The sequence below is a fragment of the Lynx rufus genome, unplaced genomic scaffold, assembly GCF_022079265.1.
Source record: "Lynx rufus isolate CCGP_SWC_20201006 ecotype Redwood Valley unplaced genomic scaffold, mLynRuf1.p SCAF_22, whole genome shotgun sequence".
NCBI classification, from domain to species: Eukaryota; Metazoa; Chordata; class Mammalia; order Carnivora; family Felidae; genus Lynx; species Lynx rufus.
In genome coordinates this window covers 17292818-17315904 of record NW_025814837.1, presented here as the reverse complement: position 1 = coordinate 17315904, position 23087 = coordinate 17292818, and the positions used below count along the sequence as shown (strand labels likewise).

At 41.4% G+C, this 23087-nt stretch overlaps 1 protein-coding gene across 2 annotated transcripts in view; it reads left to right on the top strand.

The window, feature by feature from the left end:
* The window catches only part of LAMA3 (laminin subunit alpha 3), a 274852-nt gene that overhangs the window by 220200 nt on the left and 31565 nt on the right, over window positions 1–23087 (top strand). For both annotated transcript variants that reach the window (XM_047087081.1, XM_047087082.1), the window contains 19 exons: window positions 379–530; window positions 4684–4794; window positions 4920–5031; window positions 5259–5426; window positions 6683–6879; window positions 8308–8424; window positions 9060–9214; window positions 9497–9638; window positions 10722–10824; window positions 12380–12496; window positions 12581–12760; window positions 13277–13419; window positions 14596–14766; window positions 16889–17040; window positions 17196–17358; window positions 18016–18149; window positions 19212–19356; window positions 22407–22526; window positions 22910–23043. In XM_047087081.1, coding sequence (XP_046943037.1) covers window positions 379–530; window positions 4684–4794; window positions 4920–5031; window positions 5259–5426; window positions 6683–6879; window positions 8308–8424; window positions 9060–9214; window positions 9497–9638; window positions 10722–10824; window positions 12380–12496; window positions 12581–12760; window positions 13277–13419; window positions 14596–14766; window positions 16889–17040; window positions 17196–17358; window positions 18016–18149; window positions 19212–19356; window positions 22407–22526; window positions 22910–23043 — 2716 coding nt within the window. The remainder of the gene's footprint in view (window positions 1–378; window positions 531–4683; window positions 4795–4919; window positions 5032–5258; window positions 5427–6682; window positions 6880–8307; window positions 8425–9059; window positions 9215–9496; window positions 9639–10721; window positions 10825–12379; window positions 12497–12580; window positions 12761–13276; window positions 13420–14595; window positions 14767–16888; window positions 17041–17195; window positions 17359–18015; window positions 18150–19211; window positions 19357–22406; window positions 22527–22909; window positions 23044–23087) is intronic.

Below are 23087 nucleotides of genomic sequence, written 5' to 3'. Positions count from 1 at the left end.
AGTTAACAATTTTTTTCTAGTAATGAGCTTTTAAGACAGACTGTCTCAGCAGCTTTCGAATATACAATACAGTGTTGTTAACTATGGTCACCATGTTGTGCATTACATCCCCAAGGCTTATTTATCTTATAACTGGAAGTTGGTACCTTTTGATCCATTTCCCCCATTTCCCCCACTCCACTGCTTCTTTTTAAAATGCTTCCTGTCCAGAGATCTCTCTTGGGCAGAATCTGCATCCCTCCCTGAGAAGTCCAGGATTGTGATTTTTGACTGTGATGATCTATGTGCATATTAACTGGGCTTTAAGCCCTCGTATTCTGTTTGCATTCTTGTGGCTTCAGCCCACTGCACATTTGCCTTTGATTGTGGCCCCTACAGATTGTGACAGCTGTGTGATGACGCTCTTGAATGACCTGGCCACCATGGGTGACGAGCTCCACCTGGTCAAGTCTCAGCTGCAGGGCCTGAGTGCCAGCACCGGCACTTTGGAACAGATGAAGCACTTGGAGACCCAGACCAAGGACCTGAGGGTAAATACCCTATGCACCCAGCACAATGCTGGGTCCAGAATCGATACTTGGGGTATAGATGCTGCATGATGAATACCCCTCAAGCAGGAGACAGAGAGGTTGACTCCATTTAACGCTTTTTCTGATCCAAATGAAGACTAGATGTTTACTGGTGGAAAATACTAGTGAACATACGAAACTAATACTCTAAGTGAACATTCTTTTTTAAAGTTTATTTATTTATCTTGAGAGAAAGAGAGAGAGTGAGAGAGAGAGAGAGAGAGAGAGAGCACAAGCAGGGGAGGGGCAGAGAGAGGAGAGACAGAATCCCAAGCAGGTTTCACTCTGTCAGTGCAGAAGCCCGACACGGGGCTTGAACTTGCAAATCATGAGATCATGACCTGAACTGAGATCAAGGCTGAATGCTTAACCAACTGAGCCACCCAAGAGCCCCAAGAACACTCTTTACTTAGTGAATGATTCTGGGCTAATTTTTCTTCTAGAGCCCTTAGCTGAGTATCTTGCATTCAAAAGAATCAGATTTATATTAAATTGGTATTAATTCTCTAAATGGTGGAATTCTCTAAATGGTGGGCCTGGGGTTTTCTATGTTGGAAGATTTTTTATTTTGGGATTTTTAAAAAAATGAACCATAAGTTCAATCTTTAAAAATAGATATAGGACTGTTGGGGTTATGTTTCTTCTTGAGTGATATTTGGTAATTTGTGCCTTTCAAATACTTTTTTCATTTCATCTAAATTCTCAAATGTATTGACATAAAATTGTTTATAGTTTTTCTTATTATCCTTTTAATACCTGAAAAATTTGTAGTAATACCCTCCCATCCACTCTTGATATCGATAATTTATGTCATCTCTTTTTTTCTTGATTATTCTGGCTAGAGGTTTATCAGTTTTAATGATCTTATTTTATTGATTTTCTCCATTGTTTTTCTGTTTTCAATTTCATTGATTTCTGTTGTTATTCATATTTTTTCTGCCTTCTGCTTGCTTTGGGTTTAATTAGCTATTCATTTTCTAGTTTCTTAAGATGAAAGCTTATCTTACTGATTTAAACCTTTCTTTTTCTAAATCAGCATTTAATGTTATGAATTTCCCCCAAAGCACTACTTTAGCTGTATTCCACACATTTTGAGTTGTTGTGTTTTCATTTTTATTCAATTCAAAGGATTTTCAAATTTCCTTGGGACATGTCTTTGACCCCTGAATATTTAGAAATGTGTTGTTTAATTTCCAAACTGGGCATTTTCCAGATAACTTCTTGTTATTGATTTCTCACACAATTCTGTTGTGGTCAAAGAGCACACTTTCTATGACTCCAGTTCTTAAAAATGTGTTGAAGTTTGTTTCATAGCCCAGAATATGGTTCATCTAGGAGAATATTCTATGTGTGCTTGGAAAGAAGGTGGCCAAGAGGATAAGTAATAGGGCTAAAGTCCCACAGGGCCAGAGGCAGGCTCCCTAGAGGAAACTGAGGACCTTTTTGCCTATGAATGGAGACTGAAAAACAATCTTGAAACTGCCCAGTGCTCATTGTTGAGCAGTGAGTATATGAGAGACTAGGAAAGCTACAACCTTATGAGCCAAGACCTGGATGGACATGATTCACAAACCAGGATCTGTACTGGAATGTGATATCCTCAACATGACCATAGTGTGCAAGTCCTAAGCTGCCAATATAAGACCTGGTTCTGGACTAGAGGATCTAGGGTGGGAATGGCGATGACCATAAGATCATTGGTTAGGGCACAGAGAGTGCAGGCAGAAGTGGAGTTGCTGCGGGTGTGTGTGTGCAATATTTACCTGCAAACATTGGGAAGAGACAAGTAACAATACGAAAGACATCCAACAAAAGCAACCACTAAGAGATGAGTTCCCTTTAGATAAAATTAAAATTGGGACAATCTGAAAATTACTTTGAAGAGTAATAATTCAATAGAAGGAACAAAAAATTAGAATACTGTTAAAAACACTAGAAACCAAACAAGAAGAGGTACATATGAAAATATTCAATTAAAAATTATGAAAATGAGGGGCGCCTGGGTGGCGCAGTCGGTTAAGCGTCCGACTTCAGCCAGGTCACGATCTCGCGGTCCGTGAGTTCGAGCCCCGCGTCAGGCTCTGGGCTGATGGCTCAGAGCCTGGAGCCTGTTTCTGATTCTGTGTCTCCCTCTCTCTCTGCCCCTCCCCAATTCATGCTCTGTCTCTCTCTGTCCCAAAAATAAATAAAAACGTTGAAAAAAAAATAAAAAAAAAATTATGAAAATGAAAAAAAAATTTATTCATTGAAGTAAAAGAATTCAGTAGAGGAGATAAACCCTAAACTGGACATAGTGAAAGAGGCTTTGGGGAAAGTTTAAGAAGTGCTGTTTTAAAATGAGGGCTGATTCCAAACCCCTTAGTGCTTATAGCTGAGTACACAGTTGACCCTTCAACAACATGGGGGTTAGGGACATTGACCCCCTGCACGGTTGAAAATCTGCATATAACTCTTGACTCCTAACAGGCTACTGTTGACCAGGAGCCTTACCAATAGCATAAATAGTTAACACATATTTTGTGTATGTATTACATATTGTATTCTTACAATAATACCTAAGGTTTTCTGATTTTTTTTTTTTTGGTATTTCTAGGTTACATGGTCCATCTGTGAGTTTGTTTTAAATTGTTGCAAATCTCCAAAAGATCTTCTTACATATTTATTGAAAAAAATCCATGTATAAGTGGACACAGGCAGCTCAAACCAGTATTGTTCAAGAGTGAACTTTATATAGCAAAAAATAATACTAGAAAAATGGCTCTTTTTCATCCCATCAGGGTAAATTTTAGTCCATGATTTACAGGCTCTTAATATAGAGAGGAAAAAAGCCATTATGTTTTGAGAGAAAAAGAAGCCCCTGGAGTTACTCTGATGTCATGAATATAACCCTGCACTTCTTCAATGAAGGGCAGGGAGCCAGCATTTCAGTACCTGTCCTATGTGCCAGGCTCTGTGCTCAGTGCTTTATTTAAGTCTTACAGAATCCTATAAGGAAAATAGTCTTATTTTCATTTAACAGGTATGTTAAAGCTAAGTAACTTGCCTACTATCACACAGCTTGCACATGGCGGGTTCCAGGACTCTAACCAAGATCAAATTCCAAAGGCCATGCTTTACTCACTGTACATATTCTACTAACACTCCATAGAATGACATGCCTCAGTTTTCCTGTATGAAAATTAAAATAGAACTGTCTTCTTCCTAGATCACACATACACTGTGAAAATTCCTTAGGAAGAAGTGTGAGAAGGAAAACAACATTTTTCAGTGTTCATATGTACGTGACACTTGATAATATCATCAAAAAATTCAGCAGCTTAATATGATAATCCCCAATTTACTGATGAAGGAGATAAAACTCAAAATCGGCAGACCTAGTGTTTGGACCTAAGCTGTAAAGCCTGTGTTGTTCCCCCCCAGTGCTGGCTCTGTCACATGCAAGTTAATAGTATAGGTAATAGCAAGTTAATAGGAGGTAACAGTATAGCTTTTTCCTGTAAATTTCTTCAAGATATTAACAAGTTTTTTTTCCCAAAAAAATTGAAAATAATCACTACTCTAGAGATTATGTGCAGAAATGTCACCCTCTAAAAGTAAGGAAACTGTTTAGTATCCAAAAAAACGGGGGACCTGGATTCTGATCCTTAAGCAATCAATGATCATCTCTACAGCATTCAATTAAATGAGCTCTCAGTTCCCTTCCTGCTAAAAAATTCTTTGAATCTGATGGTTCCTTCACTAAATTAGCCTCAGGCACTGCTTTTAGTATTACAATGTTAAATATAGGTTAAAAACAACTGAGCGTTTTGTAGAGTCTGGAAAGTAAGATATCAGGTAAGTGGTATCCTCATTTCTGTAAGGTTTGGTTTCTAACTCAAGGAAAGTATCTCTTGTCTTTTCACGGTTATAAGTTTATTTTAGAACCATATCACAACTCACATCAGAAAGTAGATTCTTCAAGTAGCTGATTTCAAAGAGCCAAATCATTTCCTGTGGACCAGCATCTGACTTGCTAAACGAATTTTTCCATATCACCACTGGGATTACCAAGTTGATAGGACTTAACTCCAAATTTCTGCTCTAATGTGAGATTAATTTTGCATTTTACTTTCAGAATCAGTTACTCAACTACCGTTCTGCCATTTCAAATCATGGATTAAAAATGGATGGTCTGGAAAAAGAACTGAGTAATCTGAATCGAGAGTTTGAAGCTTTGCAAGAAAAGGTAATGTGTTAGGTCAATAACGTTAACTTTTTGTTGTTGTTGTTGTCCTCAAAATATTGTTAGTTTCCCCCCCTGCACCCCCGGATCAACATGATTTGTTAGTAATCAATTTATTTTTCATATAGGTTCAAATAAATTCTAGAAAAGCACAAACATTACATAACAATGTTGATCGGACAACCCAAAGCACAAAGGAGCTGGACACAAAGATTAAAAATGTCATCCGGAATGTGCACAGTAAGGAGTTACTCAATCCAATTAAATATTTTTTTTTATTACATAGCCTGTTCTGTGCCCCCATGCCCTGAAAGAATTTCTCCTTAAGAGTTCAATATTATGAAAAAGATCCTGTAATGATACTGAAAAACTAATATGAACCTTCCATAAAAATCCCTTTTTTTTTTTTTTAGTAGTCTACTGGAGTCCAGAATTCCCAGTTTAATAAACTACTCGATATTTTCTAGTTCTCTTGAAGCAGATCTCTGGGACAGATGGGGAAGGAAACAATGTGCCGTCAGGGGATTTTTCCAGAGAGTTGGCTGAAGCAGAGCGCATGATGACAGAGCTACGGAGCCGCAACTTTGGAAAGCACCTGAGAGAAGCAGAAGCTGAAAAAAGAGACGCTCAGCTCCGTAAGGATGTTCCCAAATCCTTGTATGCAACCCATTCTAATGGGCTTGAAATACAGTGTGCAAAGTGCAATGTCAGGTCCCCAGTACAGGTGGCTAGGTTAGTCATTTCAGCGTATATGACTTTTATTTTTTATTTATTAAAATCTTTTTTAACGATTACGTATTTTTGAGAGAGAGAGAGAGAGTCAGAGCGTGAACAGGGGAGAGGCAGAGAGAAAGACACAGAATCTGAAGCAGGCTCCAGGCTCTGAGCTGTCAGCACAGAGCCCGATGTGGGGCTCAAACACACGAACCGTGAGATGGTGACCTGAGCCGAAGTCCAACACTTAACCAACTGAGCCACCCAGGCGCCCCGGTGTTCACAACTTTTAGAGCATGGTGTGAGAATGGGTAGCTCCTCCAGGCTACCAAGAGGTTGTAGAATATAGCATCTTACCATCATGCAAGAAAAAAAAATAGGTTCTTCTCCTAAGATAACAGCACTGGTATTGCCTTTTCCTTATTAACTGCATTTTTATTCTTTCTTCATTCAGCTCCATTCAACTTTCTCATTATATCATTTTTTAATGGCCACCCCCACCAGCACAGGGGTCTTGAATCACAAATCGATATTAGCACTACTATTGCAGGAACCAAAATCTGGTGTAGTAGAAATTAACAGAATACCTCTAAAGGTTTTACTTAGGAAAAATGCCTCATTAGTTCAAAACTGTGAGAAATAGAAGTCTGGTGCGTATTTTTTCAAATACTGATCTTTCTTCTCCGATGAAATGATGTGTCAATGGTTAATATGCAGACGGTAGCAGTTTTCTTTTAGCATTTGTATGGTTTAAATTTATTATTAGTCTTTGCTTTTGACTGAGGAGACAGGGTTAGTTTGCAGTTAGTAGTATTTAGTAGTAGTGTTAGTTGGTAGTGTTAATAGCAGTGTTAGGAGCACATGCTCTGTCCTCTGCAGATCTTGTTCAAGTGCCAAGGCTGATTGGTCATGCAACATTGGGTCGGTCAACTAATTTCTTGGGCTCTCCATTTGCGTATCTGAAACATGAGACTGCTATCATTGTTTTCATGTGGTTTTGTGTGCCCACATAACCACAGCAGGTGCTCCATAAATGTTAGTTTCCTTTCCCATTCACTTGCAAGTTCAAGGAAAACCATGAAATGAGTAGAAACTTCATTCTTCCTCTGTAGACTTTATAGCTTAGCTTAGAGGTACTCCTCTCTCAAGTGAAAAACAAAAATGTGTTGTATTATAGTGCTGAATCGGATAAGGAGCTGGCTGGAAAACCACCAAGTGGAGAACAGTGCACTTGTCAAGAACATAAGGGATTCTTTAAATGAGTACGAGGCCAAACTCAGTGATCTGCGGGCCGCACTACAAGAGGCAACTGCCCAGGCAAAGCAGGCCACTGGCCTCAACCGAGAAAACGAGAAGACTTTGGAATCCATCAAGGTGGGTTCACAGTCAGAATCTGCACACTTTTCTTAATGACAAGGATGAGGGGGGCAGGGATCTTTATCATTAATAAAGCGGCAGAGCCAGGCACCTGTCTGTATGTCTAGCCTGTGCACACCTGTCTATACGGCAGATGCTAATCAAACAGGAGTAAGGGATTAAATGCAAAACCAAAGTTATTCCTCCTCCCCAGTCACCAGAATAGATTGTGAACTTAAACCACAGAGAAAGCAGAGCAAATTGCTTTAGTCCTGCCCCTGGCTGACAGAGTGTTGGAGGAATAATGTTGCCAAGTAGATGAGAAATTAAACCAATATTGTTATAATTAAATCAGAGGATATAATATATGCTTTAAATAACTGATTTTTTGTGTCAGCTGTGTAAACATCATTATCATAATCACTGATAAGGGCATTTTAAGCCATTATCTTACAGGAAATAGATTAAAATACAGGCCTCATGCAGGAGCTGCAGAGACAGAATCTGGAGCTTGGGATTCTACAGTATATTTTTTCAGGGGTGCACACTATATGCTGAAACAGCAACATAAATGCGAGGCGTTATTAAATGACAGTAAGATCAAAGTGGAGTAATGTAGGACTGACCCCCCAAAAGAAGAACTTGTCAAAGAAAACAAATAATATTTTAGTCGATGGCAATATGCTTAATTCCCAAAGCCTCTTTAATATTTTTTTTTTTAACGTTTATTTATTTATGAGACAGAGAGAGACAGAGCATGAACGGGGGAGGGGCAGAGAGAGAGGGAGACACAGAATCGGAAACAGGCTCCAGGCTCCGAGCCATCAGCCCAGAGCCCGACGCGGGGCTCGAACCCACGGACCGCGAGATCGTGACCTGGCTGAAGTCGGACGCTTAACCGACTGCGCCACCCAGGCGCCCCCCCAAAGCCTCTTTAGACGGCTGTTGGAAGTCACTGATGATGCCAGCGGAAGGGTGCATGATCCGATTTTATGGGTGTGTGAGCTTTGGGCGGCTCCTAGCTTGGCCTTCTCAGATCCCATGTACCCTCTCATTGAAGCACCTCTCCAACCTCACAGGGCCTGGCATGTGGGGCGTCGTGATGATGGGTGCTGCTTTGTTCAGGAAAATCCCTCATGCTGCCTCACAAACCAGAGCTTACTTACTTTTCCGCCTCACTGGCCCAGTTGCCCCCAGTTTAGAAAGCTTCTGCAACGTGCGAACTGTTGTTTCGTTGGCATGTAGTTTGAGGAAACCATGACAACACACCCACGCGGCAAAGTGGACTGATTTCCCCGCACTTTCTAGTTGCCTCGATGATCTTTCGGTTTCAAGAAAACATTATGACTCCCAAACAATTTCTGTGCTGTTGTGCAGTAGATATGCCTGTGCTTCCTGGTCGTATACCATGTAGTTCAAACAAGTTCTTCTTCTTCTTCTCGCCAGAGACAAGTTAAAGAAATGAATTCCCTACAGAGTGATTTCACCAAGTACCTAACCACTGCAGACTCTTCCTTACTGCAGACCAACACGCTGCTGCAGCTGATGGGGAAAAGCCGGGAGGTAGAGGCAAAACTTGTTCTCTGAACACTGAAAAACATTCAGATTCTATATGAGGAAACTATGAACTGGGTTAACATTTTTTTTTCTGCAATACATGTCTTTTAGATGGAAGGAAATAAACCAAGATGTTCATTACCATGGTGCTACCCTTGGGGCGTGGGGGGTGTGAATGATGTGTCCTCTGTATGTCTATTTGTATTACTTAATTAGCCCACAGTGAGCAGATGTTGCTTTTGTGATAACAAAAAAAAATTGGAATGCTGTTTTTAAAATATCAAGCATGCATTTATTAGCAGAACTTATTTAGGACTCATAATAGGTTGACCACATTAGCAGCCCAATGGGCATTTTGCAAATATCTTTTGTTATCGCTATTTCTAGAGTAGAAAAAAAAAACGTTTCGGTTTAGTACAACTTTATGCTAATGATGACAGTGTGCTTTTATAAAATTTATCAGAAGGGGTACCCACCCTAAGAAAATTGTCCAAATGGTGGTAAAACTTGCAAAAATATTATCAGTGCCACTACTGAAATAATGCATCCTGGGAGCATGAAGTTTATGGCAGAGTTTGAGAAAATGGTGTATACATTCTTTGCTTAAAGTGACACTGTCTCTGTTTACTTGAAAAAAATAGGAATATGAAAAACTAGCTGCCACTTTAAATGAAGCAAGACGTGAGCTAAGTGACAAAGTGAGAGAACTTTCTCAGTCCGCCAGTAAAGCCTCCCTGGTGGTGGAGGCAGAAACGCACGCGCAGTCTTTACAGAAGCTGGCAAAGCAGCTGGAGGAGTGAGTGACCCCCCAGGTCTAACCGCAGGAGCTGCTGGACCTAGTGTGAAAGCCTCCCTGACCGAGCTGGGGCTCCAGAATAGGGCAGGGGGGAGGCACCCAGGGCCCGGGTCCGAACCCAAGCTGCGCTGGGGGTGTGATTCCCGGATAGACCCTTGCCAGCGCAGGTCTCCATTTGCCAGATGAGGAGGCTAATCAAGGAGGCTGGGAGGGGGAGGTGAAGGGGCCTTCAGCCGCAGGCAGTGGAGGCTGTTGGAGCCCTTCACCCACACTGTCTTCCAGGATCAAGAGGAATGCCAGTGGGGATGAGCTGGTGCGCTGTGCAGTGGATGCTGCCACCGCCTACGAGAATATCCTCAACGCCATCAGAGCAGCGGAGGACGCGGCTGACAAGGCCACTAGCGCATCTGAGTCTGCCCTCCAGGTGGGCACCTGCACTGGCACCTTTTTTGGATGCACTCTGGAGACGACTCATTGTCTTACTTTCTTTTCATATGCACTGAGGAATGTAAACAAGCCTTAGTTTAAAAAAATTTTTTTAACGTTTATTCATTTTTGAGACAGAGAGAGACAGAGCATGAATGGGGGAGGGTCAGAGAGAGAGAGAGAGGGAGACACAGAATCCAAAACAGGCTCCAGGCTCTGAGCTGTCAGCACAGAGCCCGATGCGGGGCTCAAACTCACGGACCGCGAGATCATGACCTGAGCCGAAGTCGGCCCCTTAACCGACTGAGCCACCCAGGCGCCCCAACAAGCCTTAGTTTAAATTAGAACTTATTATATAGAATAGACTTGAACTTGCTCTAGATGTGGATCGTTTGTGTTTACATGACTGTTTTGATAGATATAGCGCAGTTTTAAAAGCCATTTGTGAAACCAGATAGAAATTCCACTGATTACCAATGTTGAGCCAAGATGAGTAGTGTATCCTGCTTCTTTCTAGGTATGATTTTAGACCATGATTAAGTATTGGCATTTCACAAAGAAGAGGGAAATTTTTGTACACGATTTGGTAACCATTTATTTCCTGTCATTTGCCTTAACACCTGGGCATGTCTTGGAGTCCTGTGTGATCTTACATGTACCATATAATATTCCCATATCTAAGAATAAAGCATAAAATATTAAATATCAAAGAATTAGAGGATAGGCCTTCTTGAAGGTTAAAGACTTTTATCTCCCAAATATTAAAAACTTAAAAGCAACTCTTCTCTTTCTTCAGTTATTGAAGAAGGTGTTGTACAAACAACAGGGAGAAAATGAGACAGGTATCACATGATTTGTTAGTATGTCACCAGGGAAGTGTCTACCTCCCCAAGCCACACATATCTATGTACAGCCCTAACTGTATCTTTTCAGGAACAGTCCTTTTAAACTTCCCCCTTACCTTTGAACCTCATCCTTTAAAGATTGAAGATAAGGGCTTTTAGAGTAGGATGAAAAAATCTTACTCCACATTTCCTAAGGAATGCTACATGCTTAAGGCTGGTAAATGCTTTGCTTTCAGACGGTGATAAAGGAAGATCTTCCAAGAAAAGCAAAAACCCTGAGTTCTGACAGTGATAAACTATTGAAGGAAGCCAAGCTAACACAGAAGAAGCTACGGCAAGGTATTGGAGCCTGGCGGGGAAGGGGAGGCTGGGATAGCCAAGGGTTTGAAAACGTCCTGTTAAGACCAGGAGAAACAGCAAATTCTGGAAGCAAATGTGTGATCTATTTAATAGATTTGATGTTTCCGCCCAATATTCTAACATATACCAAGTTAACCTCATGAATATACATAAATCTCAAAGGTAATCAGTGCCCATGGCATTGGGAACCCACACAGCATAGAGGTATGTCCAGGGCTGGTCTCTCATTTAAGGCCCAGATAATAGTTTCAGGTCACCAGAGCTTCAACTTTTCTTAAGTCCTAAAATGCTAGTAAGTAAAAGTACCAAAAATTACTACTACTATGAAGCATGAGAATTTTTGAATCATACATTTTATCTTTGAAAATTTCCCATGTATTTAATTTTTTACAAAACAATTAAACCATCTCAATCTCACCAAGTTCTGGTGTTCTGAAAATGGTGTTTCTTGATTTTTTCTGGTCTCTTGTGTTCATTCATGGCCAAGAAACTATGTCAGCATTTTTGAGTGACTAGATGCCTTCTGACAGTAATATTTATCTTTTCTCATGTTTAAAAATTAAATACATGAAAAATTACCTACAAAAAATATGTATTAACATAGAATGATTTGCTTAGCAAATTGCAGGAATTAAAATTCCCTGGTGTGACATCTGTTCCCTTTACAAAGTATAAGCTAAGAGGTGAGGATTGTTTTAAGTAGGGTTAGGAGGCAAACTACATTGATATTTTCTCTTTTGTTTTCTACCAGCATGCTTCTTTTTACCTTTTGATCCCCTTCACCCCCGCCCCCCCCCACCGGGGGCTTGGGCAGCCCCTAATAGGTTCCTTGTATTTGGGGAGTGTTTTTAGATTCCACATATAAGAGAGATCATAGGGCATTTGTCTACATTGTTATTTAAATCGGTCCTGGAATCACAATTTAAACCGTGTATCATCACTTTGGCCTTAAAGCATTCACTGGTCATTTTCCATTACCTCAAAGTGGCAATGTTATCAGCTAGGAATGTCTGTGAACTCCCTCCCTTTCACTGAATCCCCTTAAATATATCAGTTTGGAAGTGGACAGAAACAAACAATGCCTACTTTGTGAGTGCATTTGCTTGGGTGAGGCTGTCTCAACAGCACTTTATTATACTCTGAAGAGGCATCATTCATTCATTCACTCATTCATTCAATAAGTATGACTAATATTAAGCCCAGACTAGTGCCAGACAATGCACATCCCTTTCCTTCAGTAAGCAGAGACGTTTGCCCTGACCAAAGTGGAAGTCGAACTGCCCCTAAATGACTAAGCCTCTCACTGTGTTCATGATGCATTTCCAAGCAGCTGGATGCCACAGGCTCAGGTATACTCCTGGCCTCTGGACCTGGAGGCCCCTGGAACTGTGGGTCTAGGCACCTATAGTGAACATCTCTGAGATTCAGGTCTGCTCAATGCTCTGCAGATGCTGGCTACTTCAGGGGCCACCAATACCAATGGAGGATCAAAATCCATAGGGTAATTGCCTCATGATGCTTTATTTAATTTTAGAAATCAGTCCGGCTCTCAACAACCTACAGCAAACTCTGAAAGTTATGACAGTTCAGAAAGGATTGATTGATACCAATATCACTGCCATCCGAGATGACCTTCGTGGGATACAGAGAGGTCAGTATCTCCCTACCCACCGTACTTGGCTTCTTTTGTTGAGCATTCAAGATACTTACACCTCCCTCTTTGTGTGTGCTTTAGATGACATCAGTGATATGATCAGTAGGGCAAAGAGCATGGTCAGAAATGCCAACGACATCACAGATGAGGTTCTAGATGGGCTCAACCCTATTGAGACAGATGTGGCAAGAATTAAGGATACCTATGGGAGCACACAGAGAGAAGACTTCAACAAGGCTCTCACTGATGCAGATAACTCAGGTATCAAGCATTCTTCAGACAGGACATACTATCCATTTTCTCCATTGTTATGCACTTTGGTCAGTTTATGTGAATTCTTCCCTGATAAAGTCTGAAATTAGAAATTAAAATATTAGAAAACTGCTTCACATAACACCTTCAAAGAATATGGGTATTCTATTAGAAAGTCTAGGTGGGATTTTTTTTTTAACCCATTGACATTGGTATTGAGTTTCCCTTTTTTAGAGTGGAGATATAGGTCCCCTAATCATGAGGTATTAGATTACAATTGATATTAAGGTTCAAAAAATAAAGATTTATCTTCTTCTGTAGTGGTTAAGAAAGATGATTTGATATCTAGACTGCAGGATAGAATCCACGATGTATTTAGGAAAGGTATCACCTGACTCTGAGTCATCCTGTCCAATATTTGGGACCCAAACGTAACACTTGACAAATGCTGTCAATGAGAAGATCTGTATTTAACCTTTTCTCAACTCACAATTACAAATTTCTGTTCTGTAATCTCATCAACAGTGAAGAAATTAACCAACAAACTGCCTGACATTTTGAGCAAGATTGAAAGTATCAACCAACAGCTGTTGCCACTGGGCAATATCTCTGACAACGTGGACCGTATCCGGGAGCTAATTCAGCAGGCCAGAGATGCTGCAAATAAGGTAGGTGTGTCCCCACATTGCCAGGCACTAAGCCTCCTTCTCTGAGAGGTTAACACATTCATCAAGAAAGGGAAGGCGTTTGTTTACACGGAAACTGGTTGTCTTTCTTGCTCTAATTCTTTAGTTGTTTGGAATGTGAAAGTTCACTTCCTCCTATCATCCTTCAAAAGTGCACATTACCTTCATGCCCTAAATGATTTGGTATGTTAGGGACCTGAAGCAGTTTCCTCCCCACTGAGTTTATGCAGGCAGGAAGAACAGTTCTCCTCCACGCCTCACCTGGTGAAGTGTTATTGCAAGTTCAGGTAGGGTTCTGTGAGCAGAATGTGCTGATATGATGCTGCACAGGACCTACTTTCTTGTTATAACTTTAAAGTTATAGAATCCACCTTTATTGAGGGTGGAGGAATGGTTCCTATCAGTGAGGGCAGTGTTCTAAACACAGGATTATAGCAAATTTTCTTCACTGGAAATCAAATTCATCAGCCTTTGTTATTTTAACTTGACAGTTACTTGAATTCCTGACACTTCTCTATCAGAATTTGTTTTGGCCTAAAATAATACTAATGAAACATCTTGCTTTTTTCATCCACCCCCTGTGAGATATTTGCAGACAGAGGGTTGGGAAGCCAAGTCAGAGTATCACTACCCTAAAGGCACTGTGGTTGATTTCTCAGTTCACTATTTTTAGAGAGCCCTGATGCACTCATTTTTAAGGACTGTAATAAAAGCAACCATAACATGTAATATATTAATGGGGAATGATTCCTTAAAGAATTTATTTTAAAAATATTTTTGAAGTATTATATGTCTACTAGGCACTAGGCACCATGCTAAGTGTTTCCACACGTTAGCTCATCTGCACAAAAACCTCCTAGTTGCAACTATGATAATAATAGTGATTATCATTTCTGGCACAGAGAATTAGATGCACTTCTCATAGACTCCTGGCTTATAAACAGGAAGAACATGGATGCTTTATTACCCAGCCCCTAAAACAGCTTCATGAGTTTATAATCCAGGTCTAGGAGTCATGCACACTCCTTTGCTCTTTATCATAACAACTAGGAAAGGTAGAGCTGAAAGGATTCGCATCAGAGGCACAGGCTACCACTGCGAGCACACCCCCTTTCCTCACAGGAGAATGGTTAATGCTCTAGATCTTTTCCCTCGTAGGTTGCTGTCCCCATGAGGTTCAATGGTAAATCTGGAGTTGAAGTCCGGCTGCCGGATGACCTAGATGATTTGAAAGGATACACATCTCTTTCTTTGTTTCTCCAAAGACCTGAGTCAAAAGAAAATGGGGGGACTGAGAATATGTTTGTGATGTACCTCGGAAATAAAGATGTAGGTATTGCTTTGACATTTCTCTTGTTTTTAAAACAATATGGTTTGGGAATTTTTTTTTTTTTTTGAATGTTGGTTATATATTTGCTGCATGACCACCAAACTTAGTGGTCGAAAACAACAGTAAATATTTATTATTTCATGCTGTTTCTATGGTACAATGTTCAAAGTAGCTTAACCCAGATGGTTCTGATTCAGGGTCTCTCTAATGAGATGTCTGTCGAGATGTTGGCTGGCGCTGCAGGTATCTGAAGGCTTGACTGGGGCTGGAGATTTGCTTCCAGTTTGGCTGACTCACACACCTCGTAAGTTAGTGATGGTTGTCGGTAGGAGGCGTCTTCCATGCCATGAGGTCCTTTCCGTAGGGCTGCTAAGTGTCCTCATGACATAGCAGCAGGCTTCCCCAGGAATGCTGTTGGGATGATCGAGCCGCCATCACCCTAAGGAATGCCGCTATTTGTAGGTTGAATTGTGGCCCAAAACAATATGGTTTTTGAGGCGTGTTGTCACCAGTGTGTCATAACTTCCTGCTTCCATTGGCGTAGCAGGAGGAAATCCCACCAACACATCAGCAGACTCTACCACCTCTGATGGCACCACAAGGGGTCTTCCATCAATTGCAGACTGTTACCTGCTGGCCTTATCTGATGGAGAGGCCTTGCCCAGTGGGTTCAGCATGTGGTACATGTGTGTGTACACGTGAGCACGTACACACCAGGGGTTAAAGATGAGCACCCCTCCGTACACAACCGGGGCGGCAATATCAAGGTCTCATGGAAATCAGCAGTGCTTCTTCCTCACAAAACTGTGACCCTGTCCTTGTCAGAATGCCCAGACCCTTAAGTCTGCAGGGGTGGGGCCATGGGTGGATGAGGACCAGAGTGAAATGAAGCCTCTCCTGCCTAATTAATGCCCATCTCTTTTTAATTCTAAATTCTTTATTTTATTTTTTTTTAATTTTTTTTTTCAACGTTTATTTATTTTTGGGACAGAGAGAGACAGAGCTTGAACGGGGGAGGGGCAGAGAGAGAGGGAGACACAGAATCGGAAACAGGCTCCAGGCTCCGAGCCATCAGCCCAGAGCCTGACGCGGGGCTCGAACTCCCGGACCGCGAGATCGTGACCTGGCTGAAGTCGGACGCTTAACCGACTGCGCCACCCAGGCGCCCCTAATTCTAAATTCTTTAAACCACAACTGCTACAGGCATTTTGAACAGTTCATTTTAGCTTTTAGTCCCTCCTCTTAAAATATATTTCTTCAACTTAAGTGTCAGAGGAAAAGGTAATCACTGGCTGGGTTAGCATACAATGGCTATGGGGGAAAAAATGTCTGAAACATTGTTCTGGAAAATTCTAGTCAGTTAGAAACTTGGCTGTCATTAGTGTATGTGGTATTTAAAGATTCCTAAAACTGACACTATTATTAATCACTCTCTCATGCTTTGAAGTGTTGGTACTTTATTTGTAGCTTTGTTATGACATGACTTTCTGCTTTGTATTATAACAAAACACACATTACTTTATTCCTTCAAAATATTTGTACCATCTACCTACAAGGTGCCACATCCTGTATTTATGATAAACAAAAATTGTTCCTTGAATGTAAATTTCATGTTGTGTATATATTTTACCACAATTTGAAAACTTCATATGTACTCTAAGGTGCTGTATTCTAACAGAGAAGACAGATACATACGTAGCTAACCGTGATAATACAGGGTTCTAGGTGTTACAACAGAGGCATAGCAAAGTGTTAAGAGATCATTGCATGGTACAGGGAGAACAAAAATGGCTTATCTCCCTTACCAGACTAAACTCTAGTGGAGACCTGAGTCCATATCTGGTTCATCTTTATGGCAAGTGCTTGGCAAATATTTGGAGATTTGGCCAAAGGGGGAGTGAATACATGAGTGCAATAAACCAGGAGCAAAGACAGTGCAGACATTATTAATTAAATGTTCTGTCTGTATCGTTCTGTACAAGGAGGTACCTCATTTATTCTGTCTTCCCAAGTCTTATTGTGTAAAACCCATTAGATATTTGAAATACACTCTCCTGGGATGGGGAGTTCAGAGAAACAGTGTGCCTGTGAAGTACACTAAGGTGGCCTTTCTGTCTCCAGGCCTCCAGGGACTACATCGGCATGGCAGTTGTAGATGGCAAGCTCACGTGTGTCTACAACCTGGGAGAACAGGAGTCTGAACTCCAAGTGGACCAGAGCTTGACCGAGAGCGAAACTCAGGAGGCAGTTATGGACCGGGTGAAATTTCAGAGGTACAAGTCCCATTGACCACTGCTCTTTGTTAATCTGACCCACACTCACCAAACTCCCATTGTATGTACTGCTGAACCCCATTTTTAGTATCTTGGCTTTGACTTCTTCAATTTTCGTGTAATTTTTAAATATAATCTTGTTTATTTTTAAACAGAATTTATCAGTTTGCAAGCCTAAATTACACCAAAAAAGCCACATCCAGTAAACCTGAAACACCCCAATTCCATGACATGGAGAGTGGAAACAGCAACACCCTCCTCAACCTGGACCCTGAAAATGTTGTATTTTATGTTGGAGGTTACCCATCTGACTTTAGAGTAAGTGTCAATGTTATTTCACTGAGTGAAAATATTTAAATTTTAATTTGGTGTAATGATCTCACATCTCTATTTTAATTATCCATTGTATATAAAATGAACTTAACTATATATTCTTAAAGCATATCCAGGGATAAATGCTAACAGTTCTTGAGCACTTCCTCTGTGCAGTGATCAAGATGCAAATAGATTAATTAAAAAAAATTTTTTTTAATGTTTTATTTATTATTGAGAGACAGAGTGAGACAGAGCATGAGCACGGGAGGGGTAGACAGAGGAGGAGACACAGAATTTGAAGCAGACTCCAGGCTCTGAGCTGTCAGCACAGAGGGGCTCAAACCTACTAACTGCAAGATCATGACCTGAGCTGAAGTCGGACGCCCAACTGACTGAGCCACCCAGGCGCCCCAAGTAGATTAATTTAAGAAGGCATTACTATTCCCATTTCACGGATGAGGAAACTGAGACAGAGGGGTTTAATAACTTGCCCAAGGTCAAGCATCTGGTGAATAGCAAAGCCAGGGCCTCTGGCTCCAAGGTCCACATTCTTAGCCCGTATGCTGCAGGGATAGTTAAAAGTGATGGATTCATACTGTTCTTGATTGACCTGACCACTGTCCTTAGTTGAATTAGATTTTCGGTTTCCTTTTTTTTTAGCTTCCTGCCAGACTAAGGTTCCTTCCGTACAAAGGTTGTATTGAACTGGATGACCTCAATGAAAATGTTCTGAGCTTGTACAACTTCAAAAAAACTTTCAATCTCAACACAACTGAAGTAGAGCCTTGTAGAAGGTAAATAAAACCAGGCACTAGTGTCTCTGTAACTGTGATTTGGGGAACTTGCAACTATTTTATGTATAATAAAGGGATGAGCCAATAGGATGCTGTTGATGTCACTGATAGCTTTAGGCCAACAGATCTTAAATTATGATCGCACGCCACACTGCTAATCCACTCCCAACGTTTCCTCATTTGTATAAAATATTGGAGCGATAGAGTTTTCTCAATTTTGAAAAAAATAAACCCTTCTTAAATGTTTGGCGCCTCCTACCACAAAATATTCAGTAATAGATGGTACCTGATTCAGGCACAAAATTATATATTGAAGTTGCAAAAAAAAAAAAAAATGTTGGTCCATGAAGTGCACCATGACTTTCTAGGTACTCTGACAGCTGGACCTTTTTGAAAATTGCTGTCTTGAGCTTCCTGACTTCCCTATAGTTAAAAGGATTTGGACAGACTATTTATTACTCAGGATAAAATTATGTTTCAAGTTAATAATTTTTTACGTTTCAAAGTCTTCAGCTGCTAGGCCACATCTTCCTAAGTAGATGGTTCCTAAATAGACAGTTAAGAGGAGACTCTTTAACTATTATCACTTTAAAAAATATTTATTTATTTTTAAAATTTATTTTTATTTTGAGAGAGAGGGAGAGAGCATGTGTGCGTGCATAGGGGTGGGGCAGAGAGAGAGGGAGGGAGAGAGAATCCCAAGCAGGCTCTGCACTGTCAGCGCAGATCCCGATGCGGGGCTTAAACTCTCTCCCACTGTGAGATCATGGCCTGAGCCAAAATCAAGAGTCAGATGCGTAACCAACTAAGCCACCCAGGTGCCCCTTAACTGTTAGCTTTTTTGAGCTAGGGTTTGATTATCATAGCATATAAGAGCACATCCAGGACAAATAGCTGGCTATTTTAACATTCTAAAGATGTTTTCTCTTTCACAAAATCATGACAGCTACGTTGTGTGGGCTTTGCTCTGGTTTTTAGATAGCAGCATCTCCTTTTAATAAACCCTCTTGAGTGGTGGTCCTTTGTTGCTGTGTTCTAACCTGTGATCTTTGATGTTGACAGGAGAAAGGAAGAGTCGGACAAAAATTATTTTGAAGGTACAGGCTATGCTCGAGTTCCAACTCAACCAAATGCTCCCTTCCCGACCTTTGGACAAACGATTCAAACCACCGTGGATAGAGGTTTGCTGTTCTTTGCAGAAAATCAGGTATTCTATGATAAACGTCCAAACACTACCCAATATTTCCATTCAGTTAAGCAACTTCGTGGTAACTGGGTTATTATAAATAACTAACTAGATCTGAAAAAATGTGCAGATGTTACCCACATCTTTTCTCTCGGCCCAATGCTGTTTTTTTTGGCTATGGGAGTATACGCAGGTAATCAGGAGTTTGAGAACATGCCACCGAAACATGCCATTGTCAGTTTTATTCTTTGAAAACTGCTGTTTGCCTAATAATCAACTTATTCTGCCTGAAATCATGTGATGACCTCCCAGGGTCTCTGAGAGCCAGACTGTTTGACTTCCTGCTGTTTGCATCTTAGTCCGGCTCTCGCCAGACTGTGCAGAATTACGTCTCTATTGGCCTGATTCCTGGCTTCCCAAGACGTGGAAGCTTCCCTGTTTTCAAGCAGCTGTGGTTTCTGGAGGCCATTCTTCAGTCTAGTTTGGAGAAATCCGAAGTGACTCTCCAAGTCATGGTCAGCGCCATCTGCTGGGGGATGGGCCCAGACTTGCCCACTCCTGGAAGTACTACTGCCCATGGGATCTCTGTCTTTGAATGTGGGATGGATAAGGAGTTTGGGGTGTGACCGGCTCCTTCTACTTGCAGGGTGGGGACACAGACCTGATCCAACCCCCTTGTCTGGGGCAGGTCTTGACCCTCTGGGAGATTCTAAGGCTGAACCAGTTCTGAGGGTTTGGGAAGGACCTGACCTGCCTATAGAATGTAGGGAGCTGAACAGTTACACAGCATCTTCAGGTGGTTGTTTTCTAAAACAAGGTCTTCTTGGCACTATGTTTTGAAGTTCTTGGAGACTGAGAACCAGAAATGCTATTCATATCAGAAGAAAATATATGGAATACCATTAGTGACCAGATGAAAGAAAATGATTTTGAGCACCGCTATGCTCATTACTCAGTGAGTCGATGTGACTCTGTTGATTTGGAGTGTGATGAACCCTGAGTGGCTCCCTAGGACAAGGTTTAGGATTCAGATAAGGACTGTTGTTCCTTTTAAGTAAGGACTCTGTCAGTAGACTTCAAAAAGAGGCCTTCTGATCATTAGGGAACTGTGGAAGAATAAACTTTCAAGCCTTATATCAGAAATTCCTCAGCGTATCATTTTTTTAAGTTCATTTATTTATTTTTGAGAGAGAGAGAGAGAGAGAGAGAGAGAGAGAGAGAGAGAGGAGGGGCAGAGAGAGAGGAAGAAAGAGAATCCCAAGTAGTATCTATGCTAATAGCAGGGCTCAAACCCATGAACCGCAAGATCATGACCTGAGCCAAACTCGAGAGTCAGACACTTAACTGACTAAGCCACGTAGGCGCCCCCCAGCATATCTTTCTAAAGAAAGGTCTGTTTCAAGTATGTTCTTTATGCAGTGATGGGGTTGCAGTTACAACCAAGACAGACACAGTTGCTGCCCTCAAGGACCTTATATTCTAGAGGGGAGGACAAATATTTAACAAAGCCATACTCAGTAATTGGTTCATTAATTCATCACAATGACCATGAGTGGTATAGAGGAAAGGTTTGGGGTGAATGAAGATGTATAAAAGACTTTCTTGAGCAAAGGATGGGTAATCTGAGACCCGGAGGAAAGTAGAAGACAGCATTTGAAGAGGACAGAGCAGAAGGGTGATCCCTGTGGGGAACGAAGCACAAAGAAGACTTGGAAGTGGGAAGGGCAGGGAGACTCGGGGATGGAACAGTGGCCCTTGTAGCTGCAGCACCGGGAAGCAGAGGGAACACGGAGAAACAGAGTTGAAGGGGTGATCAGAGCCTCACAACATGTGCTGGGGAGTCAGGGCTCTATCCTGAGAGGAAAGGAGGATAATCAAACATGCCCGCACTGACATTTCCACAGAGCTCTCTGGCTGCAGAGTGGCAAGAAGGGAGAGAGTGGGGGCACCTGGGTGGCTCAGTTGGTTGAGCATCTGACTCTTGACTTCCACTCAGGTCGTGATCTCAGTTGGTGGGTTCAAGCCCAGTGTTGGGCTCTGCACTAAGTGTGGAGACTGCTTGGGATTCTCTCTCTTTCCCTTTCTCTTTGTCCCTCCCCCACTCACTCTTTTCCTCTCTGAAAATAAATAAGCTTAAAAAATATTAAAAAAAAAAAAAGAGAGAGAAGTGTGGCTGAGACTGGGTGGCATGAAATGGAAAGTTAAGAAATGGTGGAACCGACAAGATTTGGTTGGAAGAGAGAGAGAGAGGATTAAGAGTGACTCCTAGTAGGTTTGTGGCTGGCTCAGCAAGGGGATTTCTGGTGAGAGAGTGAAAGGAGGGGAGAGAGTGGTAGGAAGGGCGGAGAGTCAGGCTTGGCAGCTGGGAGGCATGATAGAGGCATGTAGGTCCCAAGCTCTGCTTGAGATATTCAGAATTTGAGGTATCAGTAAGCCACGTGTGCAGTAACAATAAGGTAACCAGATGTGCAGATCTGGCCCTGGGAAGACAAGTCTTGGCTGGAGGGAAGCATCTGGGCTTCGTGGGCACACACCTGCATTGGGCTGCAGAAGTGACTATGACTTTGAGGCAGAGAGAGGGTGGGAGGGAAGAGGAGGTCCTCTGAGGGCCCTCAGGGATCCCTCCACATACGAATGGAAGGAGGGGACGCTCGAGGGGGATGAGGCGGACACAGCAATAAGTCAGCAAGCAGATGGTGGCAGACGTCTGGGACCGTGCCTGTCTCCAAAAGGTAGCAGCCATCTTTTCAAATGATATTAACGATCTGTGTCTTTTCACTTTCCATTCATGCATGCTGCTTATGGATCGTATGAAACAAAATCATGATAACGGATACATTTATTGTGTCTTTCCTGTGTGCTAGCCACCGTGCATGATGTTGAACACTGCTTACAATATTTAACCGTCTTACCCATCCTGGCAATGGGATATCATGGCACTATTGTCCCTGTTAACTGAGGAGGCAGCTGAAGCTGAGAGCAGTTTGTAACTTGAGAGTAACCTGAATCCCAGCCCTCTAGGTATTCTTTGGTGGAATCTTCTGGTAATCTACATTGTTTCCATGCTCTAGGATCGCTTCATATCTCTAAATATAGAAGATGGCAATCTCCTGGTGCGCTACAAACTGAATTCAGAGCCACCAAAAGAAAAAGGAGTTACCCACACTGTCAACAACGGAAAAGACCATTCGGTACATCCTTTGAACGTGTTCACGTGAATTGTTAAATGTCCTCAGTCCTTTAGAATTAAGTCAGTGCCAGGACATTTTTCTATTACCAGACTAACTTAACAGTTATTAAAGGATGAGGGACACATCTCTCAAAATCGGAATATTTGGGCATGAAATATATATATGTATATATGGCATATATAAAACATGATTAATTTCAAATGCAAACATTTCTATTAAAATGTTTTAATATTATATTTTTATCCAAAAGTTCTATGGCTCAGAATCTTCCTACCATGTATATAATGAATCTGAAGGAAATAAAAACATAATAGCTCTGAACCACGGTGAATAGGATGTTTTAATTGCCCATTGCTTGCTGACTCATCTCTCATTTATTTTAGATCCAGATCAAAATCGGGAAAGCCCAAAAACTCATGTGGATAAATGTGAATTCTAAAAAAATCAGAATTGAAGGTGAAATATTCGATTTCGGCACATACTATCTGGGAGGGATTCCAATTTCAATCAGGGAAAGGTAAGACGATGTAAAACAAAACAAAAAACAAAGAGGCAGGTTAC